Raw genomic sequence first — 27,965 nt, forward strand, 5'->3', positions numbered from 1 at the left:
AATATATTTTTCTTTTTTTAATTCCAATGAAGTATTCATTCAGTAAATATATATAATTTCAAGGTTTCGGGGAGTTGTACAACATGACATTGTACAAACTTAACCAATAACAAAATTATATACAAAACAAGGTATATTCAAGTCAATATGTATTAACTGCATTCTTAATATTTTGTAATATTTTAAATATGTTTTAATTGCATTTGCACAAAAAAAATTCTAGACACTGTAATGTTATTGATCTAATATTTCATTAAAATAAAATGCCACCAAAACATTTAGATGTTTTTGAAGCTGGCATGAAAATAAATCCATTCTTGAATAGGTTGGAGCATAAATAGATCTACAATATAATCCTGTCTTTATTCGTGTAATACAAGAAATTAAGTGCAATGCGTTCCTAAATTCACCCTTTGAATCAGAAAGCCCTTATATTGATATTTGTATCTTATGACAAAATAGTGAGGTAAATATTTTAAGCAAAGAATGCAAAGTACAACACTAGCAGGAATTGATCCAGCCATGCATTTAAACATTCTATAAGCACATGCGATAAGAGTGTCTAAAAGATCATCGGCATAAACCCTTAAACGCACCTCAGGTCTTTATCGACCCGGGACATCATTCACTACCCTACCCCTCATTACTTTTTTAAAGTTAGACATCAACCTTCTTAAAGTTCCTCAATCTATTCATTATAAACAATGTCACAAGAAAAAACATTATAAAAGAATTTCTGTTTTCTAATTGATTTTTTTGTAAAAAGTTTATAGGGTCGCTAGTGACCCGAGGTATGTAATAGTGTACGATTTTTTTTTCTGCGCAACAATAATTAAATCTCTTATGACTCAATAAGTGCAATTCATCTTTATTCCTCAAGGGGACAATGTCTGATACGCAATGATGGTGTGATGTTTCACTCGTAATTACCACGGGCATAAAACAAAAGAATATACAAGTGTCATCAGCAAAACTTGATATGGCTCAGCGATTTACTATAGAGCAAGTACTGAACGCAATCAAATATTAGTCTCACTTGATGGTGGAAGAAGCTGTCAGCAATCAAAATACTGATTTTGAAGAAGTTGAAAATGATAGTTTTGAGAATATGTTCGAGAAAAAGACACAGATGCTGAATGTACTCGGGGAAATGAGCTCTGGCGATAACAGTGATGATGGTAAAAAGCATCTGCTCAAATTGAACCATTCAAAGTTCCAAACAGTAATGCAATAAGCTTTATTTGATTATTTTGAAATTGTTATTAAAATATCAGGAGAGTTTTATGCGATTGCTGCAGTTGGAGATCTATCCATGTAAGATATAGTTTGGGGTTGCTGAAGACCCGGTAATAAAGATTGATGAAATATTAATGCATTTAAGGGTTAAAATATAACTATTTGTGACAGTAAACATGGCATTATGCATGTAGGCCTGCTCACCGTTACATGTCAATCTTTTCAATATTGCTTATTAAAGTCCAATACAGGTTCTCAGTATATCTTCGCATGATAATATTGACCTACTGTACCAATATATCAGTCGGGCTCTAAGTGTTATAAACGGAATTCATTCATTCGTTATCTGTTTTGACAGTCCTGTATAATTCTGATTGATAAAGGGTTTAATTACTATTGCTGCACAAATATTATTTGGAAAAGGACGAACAGATACTTTAAAACATAATCGCCCAGAAAAGCTATACAAGGACAAATAGCTACATACAGATTTCTGATTATATACGACTCAGTATAATGAGGTTGTGGCAATTGGATATGCCACCATAAAGGGCAAAAAAGCACACCATCACTTCATGGCGTGGCCTTCAATCAACTACAAAATAAAAGAGGCGGATGTTGAACATCCTCAAAAACTTTAACTGGTGACCAGTCTGAATATACAACGGTGTAAATAAAGCAATAAAAAAAAGGGACTCTTTTATTTCCTCCACAGTCCTTTAAAACCATTCTGACCTTTCGTGGGGTTTTTTTTCTGCTCGTTGCTGCCCTCTGTGGTCAGTTATGGTCATTGCATGGTCAGCCAGATCCAGCAGGCCCACACAATCTGTTTGAATTGAAGCAGGTACACAGCCAGTGCCGTCTGCAACTCCTCGCAGGCACGCTGGGGTCTTCGGCGGTCCGTGCAGTACAGTGCCAGACCCAGTCCAGACAGCAGCAGGAACAGGCAGGTGAGCAAGGCCAGGTGCAAATGGCTCTGGGGGGTGTCGTACACTGGAGCACAAAAATCAACAAAGATTTGGTGTGAAATGCTAAATTTGTTGGCTGCGCAACTACTTAAAACAGTCATTCTTTAAAGGTGCAATTTTAATGGAATTGTTTTTTTTTAGTTAGTTAGCTGTTAGCTTGTCTTAGAGGCTATTTTGCTAATGGTTCTGAAGGGGCTGTTTACACAACACTGTTTTCAATTAAAACTTTAACACGTAAAACTTATGCGCTTTGGCCATTTGTTTACATGACAATGGCGTTTTGGGGGCCTGAAAACGCAAAGTTTTGAAAACAGGTTTCAAATGGTGTCCGTGTAAACAACAAAAACGCTCTGAAGAGAATGACGTCATGCACATGCGTATTACCTGTTCAGTCTATAGCGTTTCATCTAATGGCCTGGCAGCAGAATACAGGGGGTTTTATTCGTTTTCACGAATCCGTGTGATTGGGGATTGTTTTGACAATAGTGTAGTCTGTACGCGAAAAACTTCTCAGTTTTAAACATATCGTTGTCGTGTAAGCGTACCCTCAGACAACACTGAATTAAATGCTGCTTATTTCCTGCTTAATCTCTGATTCGTAAACACAAGTATTTTAGTAAGAAATTAGACGTGAACAACCTCTCAAGTCGCATACAACTAAGAAATACAAGATCATTTTGATACCCTAATTTCCTAGTTGGCGGGCCATAAACTTTAAACATCGCGGAGGAGAGAACTATTGCTGTACTGACTGTTAAGTTTTATTCTTTTTCCCACAACATATCCATTCCTTTCTCTTTCCGTTACAGTCACTGATCAGCCACAACATTAAAATCACAGACGGGTGAAGTGAATAACATTAATGAGATGGCAGCAGGATGCAATATGGGAAGAAGGCAGGCCGGCAGAGGCAGTGTTATGCTCTGGACAATGTTCTGCTGTGAAACCTTCAAGTGGATGTTCCTTTGACACGTACCACTTACCTAAAGATTGTTGCAGACCACCCCTTCATGACAATGGTGTTCCCTGACGGCATTGGCCTCTTTCAGCAGGATAATACACGCTACCACTGTAACGGAAGCCAGCTAGTAAGAGCTGTGCAGGCAAACCTCACTCCACTGATCTCAAGAAGCGCACTAGAGACTGATGCGAATACTGCGGTATTTAGCGTCCATGCTGGAGACGCCGGTTCGAGTCCCGCTCAGAGCGGAAAGAATAGGACTGGAGGGGTTACATTTGGTGCCGTGACCCTTATGGGAGTGAGGTTTAGGGGGTGAGTGTAACAGAGGACAGATAGTAAAGAGCTGTGAGAGTAAACCTCACTCCCGTGGCCTCAAGAGGCCGGAGACGCCGGTTTGAATCCAAGTAGGACCGGTTACACCACACTGAAAATATTGTTCAGGAATCGTTTAAATAACATGATAAATAGTTCAAGGTGTTTCCTTGGCCTCCAAATTCAACCAGATCGCGATCCGATTGAGCATCTATGGGATGTGCTGGACCAACAAATCCGATCCATCGAGGCCCAACCTCACAACTTGCAGGACTTGCTGCCAATGTCTTGGAGCCAGATACCTGTTTTGGTATCTGGGACGGAGCTGTTTTGGCATCACGAGGGGGACCTACACAATATTAGGCAGGTGTTTTTAATGTTGTGCCTGATCAGTGTATATTTACGTATATAAATAGCCATTTGATTACTATTGTAATCAATACACTACGAAAACAGCACTTATTTGACTGAAATTCCAGAATCTTATACCAGAAAACCATGTTTGTATGGTTGTCTCTGAATGGGGCACTTCATTTTATTCAAAATATGCTGGATATTGACAAAATATCTCCATTACATTTTGGCTTTAACAAGATTTTTCCAAGAAATAGGCAAGAATGAACCTAGTGTCCTCCATGATTAGTAACACGTAATTATGATTTCAGAAGTGGGAAGTAGGGATTTTCTGAAAGCATGTGGGCAGCATTATTCACTGGCTAACAGCACTCTTTTAACCAAAGAAAATTAAGAACAAGGTCTCTTTCTTTGGGTTTTACATGCACAGATTGTAGTACAGTTCATGTAAATTCTTAAACCTCAGCAAAGAGTTACTAATACACTTTCAGGCTGTTCTGAGTCCCAGATTGCATGCAAGAAAATGTCATGCATGTTTTCATGCATTGTTGAGATCTACGACACTGTTCAACACATTTCTTATCTAATATTCTTACCTCCTAAACAGTCATAGTACGGAATGTCTGGAAAGCCAAGATAAAAAGTAATAATGAGTTTAAGGTTTGAGTTTAAGTTAGTCAAGGTCTTGGTAAAGCTCATAAACATTAATATAACTAAAGGTGCGGTCACATTTACCATTGTTCTGCGGACGAATTCCAGTCATTCACAATAGTTACTTGAAATTTGCTGCGTTGACCAACAGAAAGCTGGTTGTTTTGATAGCGATTTCTGTATGAGCTGTGCTTCCTACATTGGATATTTGCTCGTGAAATTTTGGTAATATGACTGCACCTTAATTGTACTTCTTCATTTCTGACTTGATTTCAGCCTGAATCATAACCACACTGTGTTCGTTCGTTGGCCAGAGGAGGACTGGCACCTCGACTGAGCCTGGTTTCTCCCAAGGTTTTTCTCTCCATTCTGTCACCTCTAAGTGCCACTATCACTTCTGGCTTGCTTAGTTGGGGATACTTAATATTCAACAATATTATTGATCTGACTGCACTGACACTTATTGGATGAGAACTGAACTGAGTTGGATGATGCAAAACTTGAGTGTCACTGTTTTGTGCAAAACTGCTTTAGATGAAAATAGATTAAATTAACTAATGTAATGATTGATTATCTTTACAACAGAACTGAATCAACACTGAACTGACTTCAGCTGAACAATGACACTATTTTCGTAGAGCTGCTGTACAGCCGAAATGAACTGTTTAAATCATTGAATCATTTTCTTGTTATCACAGTAAAGTTGCTTTGAAACAATCTGTATTGTATAAAGCGCTATATAAATAAAGGTGACTTGACTCTAGCGTATGAACAAAAGGAAGCACATGACCTTAATTTTTCAACAAGGCCTTTCGACAAGACTAGAGCTCTTGAGAGACAGACAAACTGCACTAAAGCGTAATTCTTTCAATTAAATTCTTTGTTTCATTAACTTAACAGTCTTGTTGGCACAGATTGCACACTGCCTAATTTGCATGCAAATTAGAAAGTAATTCACTTGGGCATGTTTGTGTGCATCCCTTCTTTACTTTTTTTCAGAATGAGGGAAGTCATTTAACTCAGCTGTGAGACAAATCTTCTACTAACCTACTTTTATTTGACTATTTTAAAATGTTTCACTTAACAGTTGAAAAAGACTCTGCTAGACTAGAGCAGGTTTATTTGAACTGTCTTACCATGAACGGTGATCTCTGGCTCTCTGAAGCGAACTCGCCTCTCGTTCTTTCTCCTGCGCGAAGAGTCTGACTCTACATTGCTCACGTTGGACCTTTTCAGGATAGAGGTGGGCAGTTTTTCATTTATGACCTAAAATCAGAAAAGACAAAACTATTGACTTCTAGAATGTTTGATAGACATAATATGAAGTCGTCTGAATGCGGCAGTAGATTCCTATAACTTTAGCTCTTGATTTCTAAGACCTTTCGACATTAACACACTTTCCATGTGACAAGATTCTTTGCAATATGACATCATGACATTTTAAAAGCACAAAGTAGTCTAATGTGATTAACACAAGAAAGGGTGTTGGTCCAAAAACATGTGCTATATTATGTGAGTAAATCACATTAAGCTGAGATGTGGGTATAATAGGGTATCATATGAATTTTAGCGATTCTGGTTCCCAGTTTCGATTTCAATAAGGTAAAAAAAATGTATTCTGTCTTTTTGCAAAACATTTTGTTACAGCTAAATACCATGAACAAAACTCAGAAGCCTACAGAACACTTACACAAGGAACTTTTGCCTATGGTTTAAACAAAAATACCACAACAAAAACAACTAGCAAAAGCACAAATAAATACAACTGAACAAAGTTCAGAAATTTAAATCAAATGTAAAATAACACTGCAAAATAATATTTCATAAAATATAGATTAAGCCTTTTAAAGTTACAAAAGTTATATAGTCAGGATCAGTGAGTGATTGTCTTTGTCTTTTGTTTTTTGATTAAGATTAATGAAACATTAAGATTAATGAATTTTAGCCTGCTGTCACTTTAAGACCTAATGTCCGGATCCAATATACTGTTGCACATGTCTTTTCTTTCTCAACTGTTTACTTTCAGACGAAACCGACTATGTTTACGAGAATATTTTGTCAAAATTGTGTGTGTATTTGTCCGTTCAAGCATAAGACGTGAAAGAGTGATCAATTCAGTATCATGCACTGGTCGTGTGTCCACCAACTTATTGCATCTCATTATACTGTACAAATAGTTTTTTTGTGCGTGAGCTTTGGATGCGTGTGCAGCATAGAAAACAGCGTGCCAGTGATGAATTGAGTTCTCTATCGCATCTTCTTGCGCTTGAATGGTTTAAGAGCACATTAAAAAGGCACACACAGGAATCAATAAGCGCAATAGAAATGCGTGTGCCTTATCAAGTCCACTGTTCTTGGAAATATGGAATTTGTTCTCGATACCCAACCCTAGATATGGGTCAATAATGTGATGACTATATTATACAAATTTAATACACCTCTATGATGAGTATGTTTTTTATTTGGCATAAAGTAAAACATTTTACAACAGCTCTGATACCATAATGAAGAAGAGGAATAAAGAAGAATCTGATCATATCAGACAATTGAATTAATCATTTTGAATGATCAGTTTCTTTATCATGCACCCTTGTCAATGACCATTGGATTACCTTAGTTTTAAGAGTTTCCTGTTGTATATATGGCTGTTTTCTGTGTCGTAACTCAGGGTGTCTGTCCTTATGGCTATGAGAAATGCCACTCAGAGCGTCGCTAAATGACTCGCTGGCTGAGAACCTCTTGGAAAGAGTTGACACACACTCTCCCAATGAATCTGTAAAAAATTAACACAAAGAGCACTTTACAAACTGCAAAACAACATATTTGGCATTTAATCAGCAAAATAAACAACACACATTTGTTTCTAGACGGTACAGCCTGCATGATGAAATAAGTTTAGAAGAGAATAATTTAGCATTGAAACTATGACATAGTGCCACGCAGGTGATGTGTTGTACGGAAAGCATTTTCTCTCAAAAAAGCTGACTTGGCAGCTGAGTTTGACGTACGTGACACATTGCTGCCCTATACAATACATTTTTCATCGTCCAGGAAGAAGGCAATAGGGAAGACACAGAACGACCCGTCCCTCCAGAAAACTAGCAAAGCATTTCTGCTTACAAAAATGCCCTGGCCTCAAACTGTCAAAGACATGACCCAGCTTTTCAGCCAGAGATCTACAACGCCATCAGCCACTGACAGAAAGTGCATGCTTGGAATACATGTTTACTCATTCGGTTGATTTACCTCCGCCGTGTTTTAATCGCACAGAACTGTATGTACAGTAGACTTAGATGCAGTGCAATTTCCTTGCTTCCTCACTGAGTGGAAATGGTAAATGGCCCTATATGCATACAGTTCTTAAGAGATTTAAAGTAGAAGAGATTTCATTGAAAGCTTCCATGAACTCAAAATTGACAAATCTTGTTTTACATGTTATATTCCGATATTTATTATAAATTATTTATCTGTGCACATCATCATCATCATCATTTTTTTTAATTATTAATGTGCCCTCATCTCTACCTCTTGCAGCTCATCTTTTCTCTTCTCTGATGATGCGTTTTCTGGCGCGAGGGCGGGACAACCTGTCACTCACATGAGATCCACCAATAGCAAACCTCAACCGTACAATCAATTTCCCATGGACTAAATCAAGTCCCGCCCTACATACCAGTTTTCTACTTTAATTTCACATTTTATTCAGTGTGTTGCTTGCAGATTCTTTGTAATTGTTTGTCAAATTTACTATCAATTTCTGAGTAAACATTGTTTCTAGAGCATTTTTTCCCAGTACATGCATATTATGGTACATTTTTGTAAGGACAATTAACTTTCTAATTATTTACGTAATGTTGACAATGTTTTAGTGGCATGGCTGAATGGAAACTGAAGACACAACTTCCTGTGGAATCAAGCGGACTTATAAAGTTAAGTTACTTGTATATTCTGTTTTGCCAATCTCAGCATAGACGGTGGCTAGCAGCTCCAGACTCCGGGCTGTGATGGGGTGGTCATTTCCAAAAGCCCGCTGGTGGATTTTAGTGGCCTAAATGGAAAAAGATGGAGAAATTACATGCAATTGCTTCAACATTTCTCCTCTTTAAAAGCCTTCTGTCATTTTGCATGTATACTAAAAAGCAATGTACGTACCTTGCCACTGTATTCTAAAGCAAGATGGGGTCTGAAAACAATGTAGAGTGACAAAATTGTTAGAAATGATGGTCCAAAATGTATGTGTGTGTGTGTGTGTGTGTGTAAAATAGTTATTGAAATCAAATTCAAGAAAAATGCTCTTTTAAAAAAGGAAAATTACAACTGATGTTATTTCAAGTACTTTTTTCACATTAGAAAAGAATGGTTAAATGCATTGTGAGATACAATATTCTTTTCAGGGTGTCCATGCATAAAACATTTACAGTGTACCAGTGTTGGGGAAAGTTACTTTGAAAAGTAAGGCATTACAATAGTGTATTAATCCCTAAAAAAATAATGAATTGCGTTTCTTAGTTGCTTTTTATGAGGACGCAGCTCAAACTTTTCAGCTGTGCGGAAGAATAGGACATGCAAATAAACACTTTTACTATAGCAATAAAAACAAAAACTATATTTGTGTGATTTTGCTTATTGGTATGGTTGAATTGGATCATCGAAGGTCAGCAGAAAAGACACTGGTTATTAAAATTAGATTAAATACATAAACTATATTTATCTTGTTTAACATTTTATTATTGCAGGTTTGCGTTATATTCTGAGTTTGCATTTCACTGTTTTCATTTATTTTGAGGAATACTGAATCCGTTTTTGTACAAACACTCACATTTAGTCTAATTTCAATAACCATCATGTTTACACAGCAACGCCTCTGCACTTACTCCTGACTTCTCTCAACATGGAGAGCTGCCAGTTAATAAATGGGAAAACAAATAACGTGCGTAAATAAGATATTTTGTTATAAATTTAAAAGTAAAGCATTACTTTACTTGAAAAAGTAACCTGATTACTGTAATGTAATGCGTTACCCCCAACACTGCAGTGTACAGTACATACTGCATAAAAAATACTATACTGTAAATAGTATGGATACATGCAGTCTGAACATCACTGGACATGTGTCTGCCTATTTACTGCATGTGTGAGAGAGATGCATGCACATGTTGTAGATTATCGATCAGCAAATCTATATAACTGATTACACCCTGGGGACTCGGTTGACCCTTTTCTATTACCTCAGCCATAAAGAGAGAGAGAGAGTAACAGTGTATTTACAGAGAGGGTCCAGTATAATATCACATATTTCAACATATTACACTAGATGGATCATTAATATTGATATGTTTTCTGTGAGCAACAGCAAGAACAACCCATCGGAACACATCAGAGATCAAGCAAAACCCATAATACTTGCTGTACATGAGTCAGTACAGTAAAGCATGTTAGGACATAACTATCGGCTTGGTATCAAGCTTATTTGCTTATCAGAAACGCATCACCGCAGGTCAGTATATTTATAATCATAAAGGAGAGTGTGAATGAAGGGACTGTCAGGCAAACACTTGACACTCACCCTCTATAAAACCTTCTAGAACTACTCTCTCGGCACTGGAGAAACTCTTGACAGAGAACATTGTCATCTCGTGGAATAGCAGACTGCTTACTGTGCAGTATATATTAAATACTGCCTACTGTTCGAAAAATTTAAATTGAAAGGCCAAGTTGTTGTGTGCATTGCATTGTGGGATGCAGTGTACCCTGGTTCTATACTTTACAATTTGGCTGTGTGTAGCGCACTACCCTTGTGAAAAGAAGTGCATTTAATTGTAAAGAATGTGCACTTGTAGTGTACTTCAAATCTCATATATATATATATATATATATATATATATATATATATATATATATATATATATATATACGCACACATACACACACATTTATATTAAAAAGTATGGCAAATAATATAATATACTTCAAATAAAAAGCCACTTAAGTGTAGACAGAGCACACTTTCATGTTTCTTAACACACTTAAGTACACTTTTAAAACATGTACTTTGTGACTGTCAGGTTAAAGTTTTCACTTTATAGTACATTTTAAATCGACATCTTTTGATTATATTTGTTTATGCTTTAAAGAAGTACACTTATTTGTATATGTTGACTAACATATAACAAGTACTTGGTAATAATTGTAGTAACTGTAGTGTATTATTAAATTACAATATTACAAGTAAATATATTTTAAGTGTGTCAAAAAGCACTCTAAACTTACTAAGTTTAAACTATAATACATTTTCATTAAAGTTGCACTTTTAATTCTTTATTCCTGTAAAAAATACACTTTAGTACTCTAGTACTTTTCCCCCCAGAGAGTTATGCATCCAGAAAATGCACATATTGTGCACAGTACATCCTGTATAAATAGCATGAGTAAAGATGATCATAAAGATGATTCATAAGGTTTGGTACACTTGAACATTTGTTACAGGAGCCTTAGGCTATGTAAAAAGCAAATACAGAAGAGTTTTAAATGACAGACATGCATGATGAACTATGTTGGCACCAACGATAACAATGTGCATCCTTCATCTAAATCCTATGTGACTCATATATGTACCATATTTTATCCATATAGATTCTGTTCGGTCTATATTTACATATACCGTACTATTGGGAAGCGGTTGTTAAAAAAAATAAGTAGAGCACATAGGCATAAAGCTCTATTTGATCCCACAGGCCTGGCACCCTTGCTTAATTCAAGCACAGATACAGACTGTGGTCAGAATACCACAGCAATAGCCCACCCCAGTCAGGCTCGCTGAGGCATGCGGATCCATTACAGCACCCGTCACAACAAATCTGGGCACACGTGTGCTATGATTCCTAAAGGAGGTAGTGGAAATGTGTGGCCCGTGCCAGAGATGTGGCACTGTATTCTTTTTAACTGGAACTCTTGGCATGTGTGTGAAGAATGGTGCAGTTTGGATAGGCGATGCTTTGCCCTCAAGGTGTATAATGAGAATTTCCCTAGGAATTTCACATGGAACTTTTTCTTAATGTGGTCATCTAGCACTACGCAGTCCATATTGCAGCACTATTGTTTAATTAGCTTTTTTTTTGCATATAGGTCAGGAGTTCAATATTGAATCCTTCACATGTGCTTTGAATATCACATTTGTTAATACACTTGTGTACTTCTCTCTTCTAAGTACAGTATGTTTTTAAAACCCAATACATATGTCAGTGTGGTTATTATGGTCCTGCTTTAATTAATAATGACTAGGTGTTGGTTTGCACTGTTTTGGTTTGTCCTCAAAGGACATTTGATCGGACACAACATGGCAAAGCTCTCAGCTACAAGAGCACTTCCTGCCCCGACACTGAAAGATTCAAGAGGCAGAACCACTTCCTATTCACTCAATAAGGCTTGAGCTACATTTTGTGTCAAAACTATCAGACATTCAAGTACATTTATTTGTTACCTGAAAAAATAATACAAGCACATGTTTGGGGGTATCAGTGGGGTGTCAAATAAATAAATGGACATGAAACATTGATTTGAGGGTCAAGACTCAATAATATAAGAATGTCCACTGTCCATGAATAAGAAAAGGATGTATATAAAATGTTATATATATATACACCACATGACAATTTACAACTTGAACTAACTTTGCCTTGTCTGTTATTATTTTTTGTGCATGTTGCACCACATGACTTTAAAAAAAAATTCCAAAGAAATACAACACTAAGCCAAACTACTTATTTTTTTATGTTTAAGAATTTCATTCTATAAATGAGTTTTATTTCTTTATTCTCTATTTTGCTGTAGTTCATTAAATCGTTACACTTTGTGTGCAAACGCTGCCTGTGAAGTCATTGGCTGATAAGGCAGGAAGTGAGGCAACAAGTCAGCTACCAAAGCTTTCGCACGCAGCCATTGCTAAGTAATTGTGTAAGTGTGTTTGTATGAAATATATGACTTTTTAAAATAAATTATAAGGTCATAAATGAGTGTCCTGACATTGACCCTTAAACTGATATTATTAAAGGGAGAAATAATGTCACATTTGTGTTTTTTAAGATAAAATAGCAACAACTTCAACCATGACTGCTGTCCTAGTTTACCGACAGATCTTGAAGATCTATCCTGTTCAGGTTTCAAGAGTTACCAGAGCCAAAGAGTTTAAGGGATTACATACAAATGGTGTGGATACCCCCACATTTCTTTGTCCTGTGAAACATTATCTTATTGGAGCAGCAATAAAACAATCTCGTCCTCATTCAAGTTTAATGCCATCCTCTCTCCTGTGGCATCAACGATGTACCTGTCTCCTTCCCTGGGACAATCAGGTTAAACGCTTTAAGTCCCCAACTGGTGGTCATAAATGTCCTCAAGTGTATGTGGTAGTGGCTTACAAAAGACAGCCTCGTCATGTTAAGCCCCTGGAGGAAAGCGGACACCTCTCTCAGAGTGTCCTAGTAACATCTGAAACCTTGAGACTCACATAACACAAGTCACCTTTCTCTTCCTCTCTCCGTACGAGCGCACACTTGAGACAATATAGTAAGGGATTCCTAATGCGGCATAAATAAAAACTTGTGTACATCCCAGAATATTAACTGCACTCCCAGAATATGAACCAAATCAGAAGACTGTAAAACATGCAGTTATAAATCAAATCAGGTATAAACGCTGCCCACAATTTTAAATCATTTACATTCTCTCTTTAATAAAACCAGTAAAGCTGAATGTTACCATATGAAATAGTTCACTCTTCACTCTTTGTATTTGTTTATATTACAAAGAAAAGTTACTAGAGCAGCAGTCAAGTATTTCTCGGATGAGACATAAACAAGGCATGTAGTGTGGACAAATAGCACAAATAAAATGATCTTGTGTAAAACAGGGCCAAATTATGTAAGCATGATTGAATGCATCTTCCTAAATCATGTATCAAGACTGTTAGTGCTCATTAAATGCCCTCTATCATTACACATTGACTTGTATTTAGTATGGCATTTGGCATTTAGAAAAAATCTATCATGCTCTATATATGCAGTATCATTTTCACAGTCAGTTCACTCTCCTACCTCTTGCTCATGATGCAGAGCTGAGCCAGTCTCTCAAGATCCTGGGCCTGAGAAGCCTGTTCTGATAACTCCTCTTGAGACAGACATCCTGAGCTTCCCAATGTTCCGTCTTCCTGAGACCCTGATTCACACAAAGTCTGTCAGAAACCTCACAGGCAATGCAAAAACACTCACAGAGACACTCGCATGTACAGAGACAAAAAGACAGTGACAAGACTGAAAAAGACAGAGCGAGAGGGAGGGAGGGAGGGAGAGAGAGAGGGAGGGTGAGAGAGAGAGAGAGACGGCCGATCACTGCCACCACACCCACAGATTCAAATGCTCTTACAAGGAAATGAAACATATGAAAAACAGAAGCTTAGAAAGACCAAATAGAACTGGCAATTCCAAGAAGATTACTAAATTATATTTTCTGCCTGGATATCAATATTGAAATGAAGACCTGATTGTAAGCTTAATGTTCTGGCAGTACATGAGCAATATCACACGAGTAGGAGTGTGATATGGCTCTATATCAGCACGGCTGTGATTGGGCCATAGACGCAAGGCCACAGGCCGAGGACAGGAGGCGATCACAGATGCGCTGATACAGAGCCATATCACACTCCTACTCGTGTGATATTGCTTTCATACAACAGTTTGAAGGCACAAGTGTGTAAATCAATAAGATACAACAACAGAGTGTCTTTAAAAACCCTATTTTGTGTGGGATAACTTCCGTCCACCACGGATTCAAATCTCAAGCGGACAGTTTAAAGGGTTAGTTCACTCAAAAATTAAAATTATGCCCATGACTTTCTCACCCTCAAGCCATCCTAGGTGTATATGACAAGACATTCTTCTTTCAGACGAATAATATCGGAGTTATATTAAAAAATGTCCTGGCTCTTCCAAGCTTTATGGCAGTGAATGGTTGTTTCTGTTTTGAAGACCATAAAAGTGCATCGATCCATCATAAAAGTGATCCACACGGCTCCGGCGGGTTAATAAAGGCCTTCTGAAGCGAAGCGATGCGTTCGTGTAAGAAAAATATTCATATTTAAAGCTACACTGTGTCATTTTGAAGTTGATTCTTAGCAAAAAACACTTTGTTCTTTCAATATTATGTGCTCATTCATGTGTAATTACTTCCACGAACTAATCAAGTATTCTCGTTAGCGTAGAATCTGCCATTCATAATACATACGAGTGAGTCGCTCGAATGGCGGCATCCCTGTTGCGCCTCCATCTTGAAAATACATTAGCCAAAGAGAAATTCTAGCTTCGCCTTTCGCGTTTTTACACTCAGTGGCACCGTGACGAATGCGAGGGGGAGATTACTCGCGACTGCCGGCAGATTTGAAAGCCTGTTAAAGATGGAGGATCACGCCTATTCTCGAGGACATGTAACAGAGAGGAAGCGAAAGAGAGAATTAAAACGACAACGCGACAGGCAAATCAACAAGACCAAAGTCAATATTGGAGTGGCTTTTCCAAGATGGAAAGAGCTCATGAGGAGCAAGGATTTTAAAAGGGACGGCGAAGTTGCCTGCTTTCTTCTCGACAGGTAAATCAGCCTATTTGTGTAAATTCGTAAAGTTTTATAGATGCTTGGCTAACTATAGCATGGTTGTGCATAACGCTAGAACGACATCTAGGATACTTTTCTTTGCGTCAATGATGAAAAAGGATTGTTTACTTTAGGTCACCGTAGGAGTTAAAATGCCCTCGGAATGGGAGGAGTTAGAAAATAATATTCAGTTGGTTGATGCAAGTAGCGTAGTTCGTCATGGCGTATCGTAAATATCAGAAGTACGTCGCATTAATCGCATAAGTTGCGCTTTAGACTTAAGTGAAATTCATGGAGTACGGATACCCTAGTGTACGCGTAAAAAAATAAGTATCCTTTAGGCTTCATGTCGAAGACGCTGCAAAAGGCATGAGATGTGAGCGCAACAGTCATACACATCTATCTAGCACATGTTTACATATAAAACAATGAAAAACCACCACAATGGAGTGCAAAACTGGTTCCGTGTGAACAGCCCCTAAGAAATGCACATCAATACACCTATTAAATGTTGCAGACACAATATCGCTATACACAGAAATCTTTTGGTGTATCCAGACTGCATGATGGGAACTGAGTAAGGCCAGAGGGTAGAAATCACAAAAAGTGCTGACTCAGGCAGCGTCTCCATGGTACTCAACAGCTCTTTAATGAGGTAATGTATAGCGTGGTCATAAATCTCTCTAGGCTCCTGTACTCTCTGCCCATGCTAGAGCTCGATGCTGTCTCAGCAGCAAGCAGAGAGCCAGAGGAAAGGCAGACGTCCACCTTGGGAGGAGATCAATGGGTCTCCTTCATCCATAAATACTGGTTCATCTCACAGCAAATAAAGATGAACCTCCTCGGTTAAATATATTACTGCTCTCTGACAGGACCTTGGGGACAAGTTTAGTTGTTGGGTCAATTTTCAGTGTTTTGTGGAAGCATACTTGAACCCTTGCGATTTATTTGCTGCAAATTTGTGCTTGATCTGTGGCAAATTTATGGCAATGTTTGCCAGAAGAAGGTCTGAAAAGGACAGAGATGATTATTTTCTGAAATGTATTGAATGTACGTAGGTGGTAAATAGGTATGTTTAAATACACTAGTTTTCGCCAATGAATAAACCCAGTCCGATTTCAGATTCACATATTCACTTACATGTGCATTATATGTAGGCTATTACGAACAAAATATAATTCAGATCAAGCTCAATCGAATCGATTGAGGTGTAAAATGAAGGCTTTTCAGTCCGCTTGAGCAATCAATCCCATTATTTGGGTGTGTAAATGTATAGCTAATGAATCATTTAGTCAATACTGATTCATTCAGTATGAAAAATGTAATTTAGTTATATAAGATGTCGTCTTATTTTATAGAACCCTTAATAATGATCACTGTATTGTAGCCATCGCATCTTGTGCACTTTTTACCGGTGAACAAATGTGTAACAACCAAACTCTATAATAACGCCATAGCCATTTTATGCCGTTTGCAGTGCCCTTTGAACTGAACATGTACACTCTTAAAAATAAAGGTTATTGATTGCCATTTATGGTTCCATGAAGAACCTATAACATCCATAGAACCTTTGCATTTCCCAGAAGGTTCTTTACAAGAGGAAAAAGTTTCATAAAATTAACCAAAAATGGTTCTTCTATAGCATTCAGTGTGAAAATTCCCTTTTGGAACCTTTCATTGTAAGAGTGTATGTTCCCTTTGAATTGGAATTTCACTTGCGATGGCACAATACCCAATGAAGTGTACTTCGCAGGGCCTAATATCTTTGTGAGTAAGCCATTGAATAATTCACTGAACCAATTAGTTCATAAACAGATTAATTCTGGAAGGAAAGCTTTGACTTTGTTTGAAACTATTTGTGTTGATGGAGCAAAAATACACAAAGTTTGTTAGTTGAACAGTCGTAAAAAAGTAGTGCACACTCACAATCATGCTGCTGACCTGAATATCTTGCTTGTGTGATATTGCTTAAATATATTACGGTACACAGCTATGATGATAATGTCTATTGTGAATATACTGATCAAGGAGACATGTCCACTCAACAGCATCATAAAAATATATTTCCGTAAAGCCATAAAAAGTGGACCTGCCTGTGCTGGCCTGCAGCGAGGTGAGCTCGATCAATGCCACTTCGTAAAACATCTTCTCCGCCTGAATGAACTGCAGGGCTTTCCCATCTGGTTTTATACGGGTCAAGGATTAGACATGCTTGTCACCATGAAATAGACTTTTTGTTATGATCACACACACCCGCTCAATTACTCCAGCTCAGTGAAATCCTGATTTGTTCAGCTGCTAGCATCACCAAAGACAATAAAGTACACTGGTGTTCACTGAAAATTATATGTATTGCCTAAACAGAAAAACAGTCAAACATACAATCCCTATTCTAGCTCAAGGCCTGTTTGATATTGTGATTGGTTAGTGTTTGTGTCACCTTCTCATTTTAGCTCTATAGAAAGACACAAAGCTTGCAGCAGTTCTATAAATAGTCACTAAAGAGTTTGTTCAATGTTTTCAAAGGCATGTCATTACTATCTCTTAGTAAGATGATCATATTTGCCCTTAAGTGTCATTACAAAAATACAGCCAGAAAGGAAAATGTTCTTAAAATAGCCGTGAATGACCTAGATATTGGCAGCATTTCTTATTTGTATGTGCAGTGACTTGCTGATGTGTCCATTTGATATCATAAAGTCCAGCTGAAACTCTTGTTACAATTTCGAAAGTTTGCTTTAGCTACAGTATGAATTATATTAAACAAACTAAAAAAGTCAAACAAGTACTGCATATACACTATCATTCAAAAGGTTAGTAAGATTTAATATTTTTCAGCAAGGATATATATATATATATATATACACAGTATATGTATATCTGTACATCACAGTTTCCACAAATATATTAAGCAGCTCAACTGTTTTCTTTGATAATACAAATATTAATATTACTTCACTTAATATTCAACATTATTGATCTGACTGCACTGACACTATTGGATGAGAACTGAACTGTGCTTGATGATGACATCACTGTTTTTCTGCAGAACTGCTTTATAGGTGAAATGAACTGATTTAATAATTGATGATATTTACAGCGGAACTGAATCAACACTGAACTGACACTATTTTCGTAGAGCTGTTGTACAGCCGAAATTAACTGTTTAAATCATTGAATTATTTTCATTGTAAAGATGCTTTGAAACCATCTGTATTTTATAAAGTGCTATATAAATAAAGTAACTTGATATCATAAAAATACATGTTTTCTAAGCACCAAATCAGCATATTAGAATTATTTCTAACGGATCACGTGACACTGAACACAAGAGTAATGATGCTGAAAATTCAGATCTGCAATCACATAAATAAATGTAATGTTAATATATTCAACAGTTATTTTAAATTGTAATAATATTCACAATATTGTAAAATTGTTCACAATATTACTGTTTTAGATCAAATAAATGCATGATTTGTGAGCATAAGAGACTTCTTTCAAAACATTTTACCAACCCCAAACTTTTAAACATTAGTTTACATGGTCTAGCAATAAACTTAGAAAAATGTTTACATTTTTCATTTTACTGATGACAATGTGTGTGTCTCATTATAAGCAGTGCTAAGTTATGTTGTCCCTCTTAAAATGATCTTTTCCAAGAATGGGCAGCATATTCCCAGGTGTCCCGGACATATTTTTAGATCCCAGCTGGCTGAGGAACATCTGAATTTGCTGACTAACCACATGGGGATCAGTTTGAAAGTGATAAATCTATTTGTGGTGAATGTGAGGCTAACTGTTGAAATAGCTGTGGAGGTGAGACCAGGAACAATGTATTCTGCGTGGATTTTATAGTCATTTTTGTTGTTCATTTAGCATAGCCTTCCTCTCCATTTGATTAAAGGCCTGTGTCCTTATGCTTTTTATTTTTAGAAATATTGCCTAGTATACAATATATAGTCAGTCAGTGTTATTTTAGTATCATTGAGATAATATTATATAAAAATGTTTTTTTATGGTTTTAGTTTTAGGTAAAGGTATTAATTTTTGTTCAGAATGAGCAAAAATGTAAATAATTTGTCAATACATCATCAATCTTTCTTCCAAAACATGTTTTTGTCTTACCCTGACTCACTATGATAAGCCTTTTATAAGTATTGCTTGAAGTGGGCTGGTACCCTCACTTTTTCCTGCGTACTCTGACTACCCACACGATACATAGCGTATAGAATTGGGCAATTCATTAATTGCATGTGTCGCGCGTTCTGAGCTTTTATAAGCTGTATGATGTGCATGTGTGGATACGCCCTTGCAACCGAGGGAGACACCCGGCCGACAAATCAGTCGCCATTTTTGTCGGACAAAGCAGTCAGGAGAGTTAGTAGATTAACATGGGAGGATTTGAACTTGAAAAACAAAGTGTGCTGACGCCTTTCCGCGGTTAATACAACATTCCTTCTTATGTTCAGCCATGTTTATTTGATGCTATAAATGAACTAGAAGGTAGAGATGATCGGTTCACGAGCAGCTTTAACTGAGGCTCTACAGCGATCTGTCACACACATTAAAGAGCCACAAAACGGTATTTATGGTTTAAAAAAATGACCAAATTTGAAAGTAACCTGGTCTGTCCTGTCTGTCAGCGTGTTGTCTGTCTCCTCTCTGCTCCACGATGTATATTTCACTGCGTGAGAACATGGTGTGTGGCGTGAGAGCGGCGTGACTTGTCGGACATAGAAACAGTAACTAAAGGGGGCGGGTCTTTGCGAATGGTCAATTGCGTACATACGTCACTCGCCCGTGCGCAGAGGTGGACAGTAACAAAGTACATTTACTTGAGTACTGTACTTAAGTACACTTTTTGAGTATCTATACTTTACTTGAGTATTATTTTTTCTGGAAACTTTTCCTTTAACTTCACTACAATTGAAAGACAAATATCGTACTTTTTACTACACTACATTTCTGTCAAGGTCCTTGAGAAGAAAGTAGTAACGTCAGGGATGCTTTGGGTTGCAAGGGTTGCACATTGCTTGGAAATGAAAGTCTATGGAGCTTATATTATGACAAAATGATTTGAATTTGAATTGTGTAAATCTGAATTATTTGCAAGTGTAATCTAACAAAATTGAATTTTAGGTGGTAGTTTAAATAGTTCTGAATTTGAATTTTTTTAAACGAATATTGAACATTTGAAATTTAACAAATTGAAATGTTTTTATGGCTGAATTTTATAGACATGTATTTTCCAACAGTAATATTCAGTTTAAAAAAATTCAGATTCAAGTTTTCAAGATGAAGAAATTCAGAACTTCAAATTCAGTTTTCTAAAATTCAATGTCAAAAATTCAAGTTCAAAAATTCAGATCTGACAGAAAGTAGGTCACAGGTCATCCACAGGGAAGAGTAGATGATCTCAGAAAAGTCGAACAGAGCATTTTGGCCAATTGGGGACTGCGGAAGTTTTCCAGCGCGAACGTGGTGGTGGTTCAAGAGGTTGCCACTCTCTGACTCTTGTCATGAATCGCCCGGAGGTCTATTACATGTACGACGCAGTCTAGACCGGACGCGAACGGTGCGACGCGACCCGTGAAATCCCCAACAGCACACGGATTCCCCATCCTATTTCTGACCTAGTCCCAGCTCTTTGCAACAGTCGCTTCAAGCTGTGTTGCGTCGCGCCGCTCGCGTCCTGTCTGTGTAACTGAGGTCTAGTAGACAAGGTGGCGTTCTAATCAATTTTACACAAAATGTAGGCTACTTTAAAACAAACACCAGAGACCGCTTAGACAAATGTCCCACGTGCTGAGAACGCTAACATATAAACACAAAATCATTCATGTTTAAGAATCTTAACGTTACCTCCGGGCGATTCATGACAAGAGTGGACATTCTAAAACGCTCACGTGAAAAACGCTTAACGTGGCTCACTGTACGAAGACAGTGATATTAAAGGACCAAACTCAGTACAAATCATATTAATAAACCATACTTTGTATAAAAAATCAGATGAGCCCAGAATACCTACGCAACGCGTTTAATTGTGCGTTAAGCATTTCCTTACCATAGAAAACCGTTATAAGAAAACGCTTAACGTGGCTTACTGTACAAAGACAGTGATATAAGGACCGTACACATCATATTAATAAACCATACATGTATAAAACATCAGATGAGCCCAGAATATGAACGCAATGCGTTTAATTACGCGTTAAGCATGTTCTTACCATAGAAAACCGTTATAAGAAAACACTTAACGTGGCTTAATAAACCTTAAACCTGATTTGTTATACATAGTAGGCCTATGGTTTATTAAGGACCATTTAAGGTTTATTAAGCCACGTTAAGCGTTTTCTTATAACGGTTTTCTATGATTAGAACATGCTTAATTAAATGCGTTGCGTTCATATTCTGGGCTCATCTGATTTTTTATACAAAGTGGTTTATTAATATGATTTGTACTGAGTTTGGTCCTTTAATATCACTGTCTTCGTACAGTGAGCCACGTTAAGCGTTTTCATATCGGTTTTCTATTAAGGAATTTCTATTAACGCGTTGCGTTCATATTCTGGGCTCATCTGATTTTTTATACATGGTTTATTATTATGATGCGTAGGCTACTGAGTTTGGTCCTTGTCTTTGTACAGTAAGCCACGTTAAGCGTTTTCTTATCGGTTTTCTATGGTAAGGAAATGCTTAACGCGTTGCGTTCATATTCTGGGCTCATCTGATGTTTTATACATGTATGGTTTATTAATATGATGTGTACGGTCCTTATATCACTGTCTTTGTACAGTAAGCCACGTTAAGCGTTTTCTTATAACGGTTTTCTATGGTAAGGAAATGCTTAACGCACAATTAAACGCGTTGCGTAGGTATTCTGGGCTCATCTGATTTTTTATACAAAGTATGGTTTATTAATATGATTTGTACTGAGTTTGGTCCTTTAATATCACTGTCTTCGTACAGTGAGCCACGTTAAGCGTTTTTCACGTGAGCGTTTTAGAATGTCCACTCTTGTCATGAATCGCCCGGAGGTAACGTTAAGATTCTTAAACATGAATGATTTTGTGTTTATATGTTAGCGTTCTCAGCACGTGGGACATTTGTCTAAGCGGTCTCTGGTGTTTGTTTTAAAGTAGCCTACATTTTGTGTAAAATTGATTAGAACGCCACCTTGTCTACTAGACCTCAGTTACACAGACAGGACGCGAGCGGCGCGACGCAACACAGCTTGAAGCGACTGTTGCAAAGAGCTGGGACTAGGTCAGAAATAGGATGGGGAATCCGTGTGCTGTTGGGGATTTCACGGGTCGCGTCGCACCGTTCGCGTCCGGTCTAGACTGCGTCGTACATGTAATAGACCTCCGGGCGATTCATGACAAGAGTCAGAGAGTGGCAACCTCTTGAACCACCACCACGTTCGCGCTGGAAAACTTCCGCAGTCCCCAATTGGCCAAAATGCTCTGTTCGACTTTTCTGAGATCATCTACTCTTCCCTGTGGATGACCTGTGACCTACTTTCTGTCAGATCTGAATTTTTGAACTTGAATTTTTGACATTGAATTTTAGAAAACTGAATTTGAAGTTCTGAATTTCTTCATCTTGAAAACTTGAATCTGAATTTTTTTAAACTGAATATTACTGTTGGAAAATACATGTCTATAAAATTCAGCCATAAAAACATTTCAATTTGTTAAATTTCAAATGTTCAATATTCGTTTAAAAAAATTCAAATTCAGAACTATTTAAACTACCACCTAAAATTCAATTTTGTTAGATTACACTTGCAAATAATTCAGATTTACACAATTCAAATTCAAATCATTTTGTCATAATATAAGCTCCATAAAAGTCTGGTTGACGTCAGAACTCGACTGATGTTGGTTTCTGACGTCAACCGATTTTCAAACAAAGTACAACAGTACAACGTCTGTCTAACGTTGGAGATCAACGTCAATCTGACATTGGATTCTGACATCAACATGATTTTCATTTTCAACGTTGGGTTTGGTCTTCTAAATGTGAATTTTGTCATTGTTTTGGAGCACACTAGCTTATAGATAACAGTAAGGCTAACATATTCATACAAAAGGCCAAAAAACTGGGAACAGCCATTTGGGCATCCGAAACCATTGTGGACGTTATTGAGTACACTTATTCAATCCCACGACTGGAACTGTGTTATAGAAATAAATGTGATATTGATATGACGGTAGGCAAGCAGAGGCATAAGGTACTGTAAATTGGCTATTACAATGAACAATGCAACAATAATAAAAATGCATTGACATTTACTTTTATACTTAAGTACTTTTAAAAAATAGTACTTCTGTACTTTAACTTAAGTAAAAATCGGTCTTTACAACTTTTACTTAAATGAGTAATATTTGACCAGTAGTATCTGTACTTTTACTCAAGTAAAGAAGTTGTGTACTTTGTCCACCTCGTGCGAGTCTCATCATATCCATAAATAGAGAAAAGTTGCTCCGGGTACTTTGTCGTGTTTCTAGTGGAAAGAGAATGCACCAGAGTTCGTAATAAAACAAGAATCAACACCGGCTTGGCTTTTCGGAGATGTCGAGAAATGGGGGATTAGAAATGTTGTAAAAGCAACAGGGAGATGCAGTTTTTACTCAACAGGTCAGTAAGGTATTTTATTGAGCAGATAAATTGTCATATAATATAGCTCTCTAACAGAGTTTATTGTAAACTTTACAATGAACTCTGTTAGAGACCTATATATAACAATATAAAGCATTATTGTGAATGGTCATTTCATTATAGTTGTTGTAGTGCTGTGCTGGAATTTATTTTCAAGGAAACACTGTGTCTATTAATGGATGTAGCTAGAGTAATGTCTTCAGCTAATCAGCTTGAGGTCCTTTCCATCTAAACTGGTTATATATCTTAAAAATGACACATTTAAAAATAAGTTGTGCATGCTAGCTTTAGAAATAAAGAGTGCAAAGAGATGCATTGGCAAGGCAGATATGTGCATTACTTATTACTATACCAGCTTTGGTGCTTTAGATGAAATACGCAGCACTTCATCAATACATAAATATACTAGCTTTTGTCCTTCTGCTTGGCAGGCCTATTTCCAGCAATCTCAGCATGACTGTGGAAGCAATTTCTACATTTCTTTTTCTTGTTGATCGGGAGTGTCAATCTCACCCATTGTATCTACTCCCGGTCAGAAAATTAGTATGATGAAAGTTATGCCCTTTGATGTCATACATGTAATTGAAGAGATATGATAGCATGGTGTCATATAATATGTTTTAAAATTTCACGTGGGTTTGAGGTCTGAAAAACTAAATTTACTGTTTGCTACAATGAGTGCTTTGGAAGAAGAACATTAACTATATATACTTACGTTTGCAAGGTTTGTCGTGGTATAAAATCTTTCCTTTTACACTACCAAAGGTTGGGGATTGGTAAGATTGGGAATTGTTTAAGTCTCTTAGGCTCACCAAAGGCTGCATTTATTTGATTAAATACAGTAAAAACAGTAACATTTTGAAATTACACATTTAAAATAACCTTCTTTCTATTTGAATATATTTGTGTATGTAATTTATTCCTGAATTTTCAGCAGCCATTACTCCATTACAACCATGATCCATTTTGTTCAGGTGAAAAGTAAAAAATAAAAAAATCTGAATGTATTTTAAATATAAATCTTTTGTCAGATTATACATGTCTACACTGTCACTGTCACTTAATATCCTTATTCTTTAAAAAACAAATCTTACTGACACTAAACTTTTCTGTGCTGGACTGTGTTTGGTCGCTTCACGTGTCAATCAAACGCTCTGGTCCAGTGTATGTATCTGGGCAGTTCTGTCAAAATAATGTGGACCAGACTTAATACTGTAAAAACAATTGCCATTGCAAGCAAGTATATGTGTTTTACTCATATATAGGCTTTGCATGAGCACTGGTCCATATGAGGATAATAGAATGGCAGAACATTCCAGATAACATCTCTGTGTAACCCAATTCATCCCCAGCTCCTCAAATCACCTCTTCCAAATTCCCTTGTTGTGCATTGATTGAACAGACTAATGTTGTGCATGTAATTAAATAGCTTATTCAATTAAATGATAAAATCTACATCAATTATTTCTCTTTTATGTAATTACACAGAGATCACATTTTTCACCAAGTCCCACCACTATTTACTGCTTAAGATCATAGAAAATACGTTGAAACCAATTCACATGTAATTGGATTTTAATTGGAAAAGAGGTTATGAATGATCTTGGTTAATGACTTGTAAATGACCCGTTTGAGCTGAAACTACAAGTCTTGAACCCGTTTAAACTCTATGCTTTAGTAATTGAGAGGCCATGGGTTTAAGAGGGAATGTATGTCACGTAACACTAGCCTTGCTGTTAATGGCAGTCCGTGGATGAATAATGACAGGGGAGCTCATGCTGGGTCTAAGCAGGTTAATTAGCTGTGATGCTCTTTCAGCTGAGATTCGATAAGTGTCCACAAATCCTCTTAGGGAAAAGACCACACTGAAGAAGCTACAGTTGTAAAGGCCCTGCATTAACCAAACTGCACAACTGCTTTGCACATACAGCATTAAACACAGCGTTTCATTACATGTATGCTCGTTGTGCAGATAAAAAAGGATTTATTACTTTATATTCAGTACACAATATGAAGCGAGGGTTGATACTTTATCAAAAAGGATACAATTCTTCTCATCGATGTAGAGTTCAGCAATCTGTATGAAGGAATCAAGAGAGAATATTGTCTGAAAATGTCAAAACTTCTAGTGCTTCACAGAATAAAAAAGAGAAAGCATGTCCAGAGAGAAAGCAGGTACAGTAACATTTAACCCCCACATTTTAGAATGAAGGAAAAGTTTTCACATTTTGATTTTTTTTTTCATGAGAATTAAGCATATTTCCTCTATCCCTTATTACCATAATGCATCATAAACATACATATATAAAATAAATACATGTATATAACTGTAATAAATAAACAGTATATCAAGATTGATCGGCTATGCAGCTGGCTTTAGGAGAAGCAATAATAAAACAATTATAATATATATATATATATATATATATATACAATTGTTTTGGCAGCTGATCGCTTCTCTTAAAGTCGGCTGCATGGACCAATCATTCTTTTGTTCTATCTACATAACCTATTTATTTCTGTCCTGAACTGGCTGCAGTGTGCAATGGGAATTTTCCTAGCCCGCCACCTTCCCCAGCACCACCTGCCTATTTCTGCTAGGGGGTTCTTCCTACTTTCCTTGCAGAAGCTTGTATCCTATTTCCTCTATGTATGTGCATTTTTTGGAAGTAGCCTTCACTAATGCCAGCAGCAGCAGATCTAGTCCGTCAAGACAAATATGTACATTCCATTCTTATCAATAAGATTATTTTCAAATCTCTTCTGAGAGTTGTCATGATCTATATATAGATGTGTGTATCTATACGTGTATATATATATACATTCACATTACAGTAATGCATTTTTTGGCAGTAATCTGGATTAAGTGCTTAAATGTCATGAATTTAAATATGAATGTTCTTAAGTTAAAATAATATAAAAAATATATTTTTTTTCTTTTCAATAAAATTTTATTTTTCTTCCTTTTGAATTTAGGCTAAAATATGACCTACAATGGATTATCAGATTCACTCAAAATGTATCGTTCTAGTTATTATAACTTTCAACATGTCAAAATACCTCAGATTAAATATTATAGTTAATGTTAGTGATAAATATCAGCAAATTCTAAATATGTATTTTTCGTACGGTCAGAAGCGACTCCGTCTGGCCAATGTCATACCACACATTCCAGTACTCAGTGTAAGAGCCACTGTTTATATTCTGGACATTGCTTGGGACCCTTGTGAGAGTGTTTAACAGAGTAACCCGGAGTGAGAAACCAGGGATGAGTGTTTTTATCTGAAGGACTGTCATCGAACATATTCCATGATTACTGGAGGGAAGTGAACACATAAACATATAACGAAATATGTATACTAGCTGCAGACATTATTCCATAAATTGCCTTGCTGTTTCATGTAAACACATGATGGACACTGAATAGCTATTGCAATAGCTTGCAACACAATGATAAACAAACCTTGCTATAAGCGTCAAGCACGTCTCCTGTTGTGTGTGCACTAGCAAACAAATGTGACCACACAATCTTTGCATATGAGAGAGTGTTTTTGCTGTGCCTGCTCATGCTGTCAGTGTACAGCATTAATGTTTCAGAATGCATTTGCCAGTGTAAAATATGCATTGGCTGAAAGCTAGTTTAGGTTAGTGTGCCATCGAATCATTAAAAAACTACATGCATTGTGAGAAGTTATTGCATGCAAACTACAGCTTTATGTGCAACCAACTGTGCATTATTTGCACATGCATGCTATATAGCCAACCAACAATTTTGCGTGTAAATTGTCATCTCCTAATGGGTTCTATCCCACAATGCAACATTACAGAGCTCCATCCTGCAAGGCTCACCTGATGCAGGCAGTTGGGAAGCGAGTGGAAGCTCTGCACATGTGTGAGTCCCAGCAGGCAGCTCAGAAAGCAGTGCAGAGCGGCTTGAGAGTCTCCTTCCTGCTGGAGCTGCCTGCCCAGTTCAAACAAACCCTCACGGCTCCCGTTCAGCATCCCGTGCCTGGGATGTCCCGCCAGAGAGACCAGCCGCGCGCGTTCATGTGCCAGACAGCCGCTGCACTTCCGTGTCCCATCTGAGCTGAAGCACGAGCACGGAGAAACACAGACGGGCACTGCAATCTCAAAACACGAACAGATCACTGCCTGCTCTCCGTAAGAGTCAAGGG

General features: G+C 37.1%; 1 protein-coding gene across 1 annotated transcript; it reads right to left on the minus strand.

Moving 5' to 3' along the window:
- Positions 1-19: 19 nt before the first annotated feature.
- cUnh14orf180 (chromosome Un C14orf180 homolog) lies at positions 20-27,957 on the minus strand. Its single transcript, XM_079633239.1, has 10 exons — positions 27,640-27,957; positions 25,837-25,867; positions 17,217-17,303; positions 13,575-13,695; positions 8,635-8,665; positions 8,422-8,530; positions 7,095-7,255; positions 5,619-5,748; positions 4,428-4,454; positions 20-2,229 (listed from the first exon to the last, which is right to left on the minus strand). The coding sequence occupies exons 1-10, from the start codon at positions 27,790-27,792 to the stop codon at positions 2,024-2,026; spliced, it is 1,056 nt and encodes a 351-aa protein (XP_079489365.1). The 5' UTR covers positions 27,793-27,957; the 3' UTR covers positions 20-2,023.
- Positions 27,958-27,965: the final 8 nt, after the last annotated feature.

The sequence above is a fragment of the Phoxinus phoxinus genome (genome assembly GCF_949152265.1).
Source record: "Phoxinus phoxinus genome assembly, chromosome: 13".
Taxonomy (NCBI): Eukaryota; Metazoa; Chordata; class Actinopteri; order Cypriniformes; family Leuciscidae; genus Phoxinus; species Phoxinus phoxinus.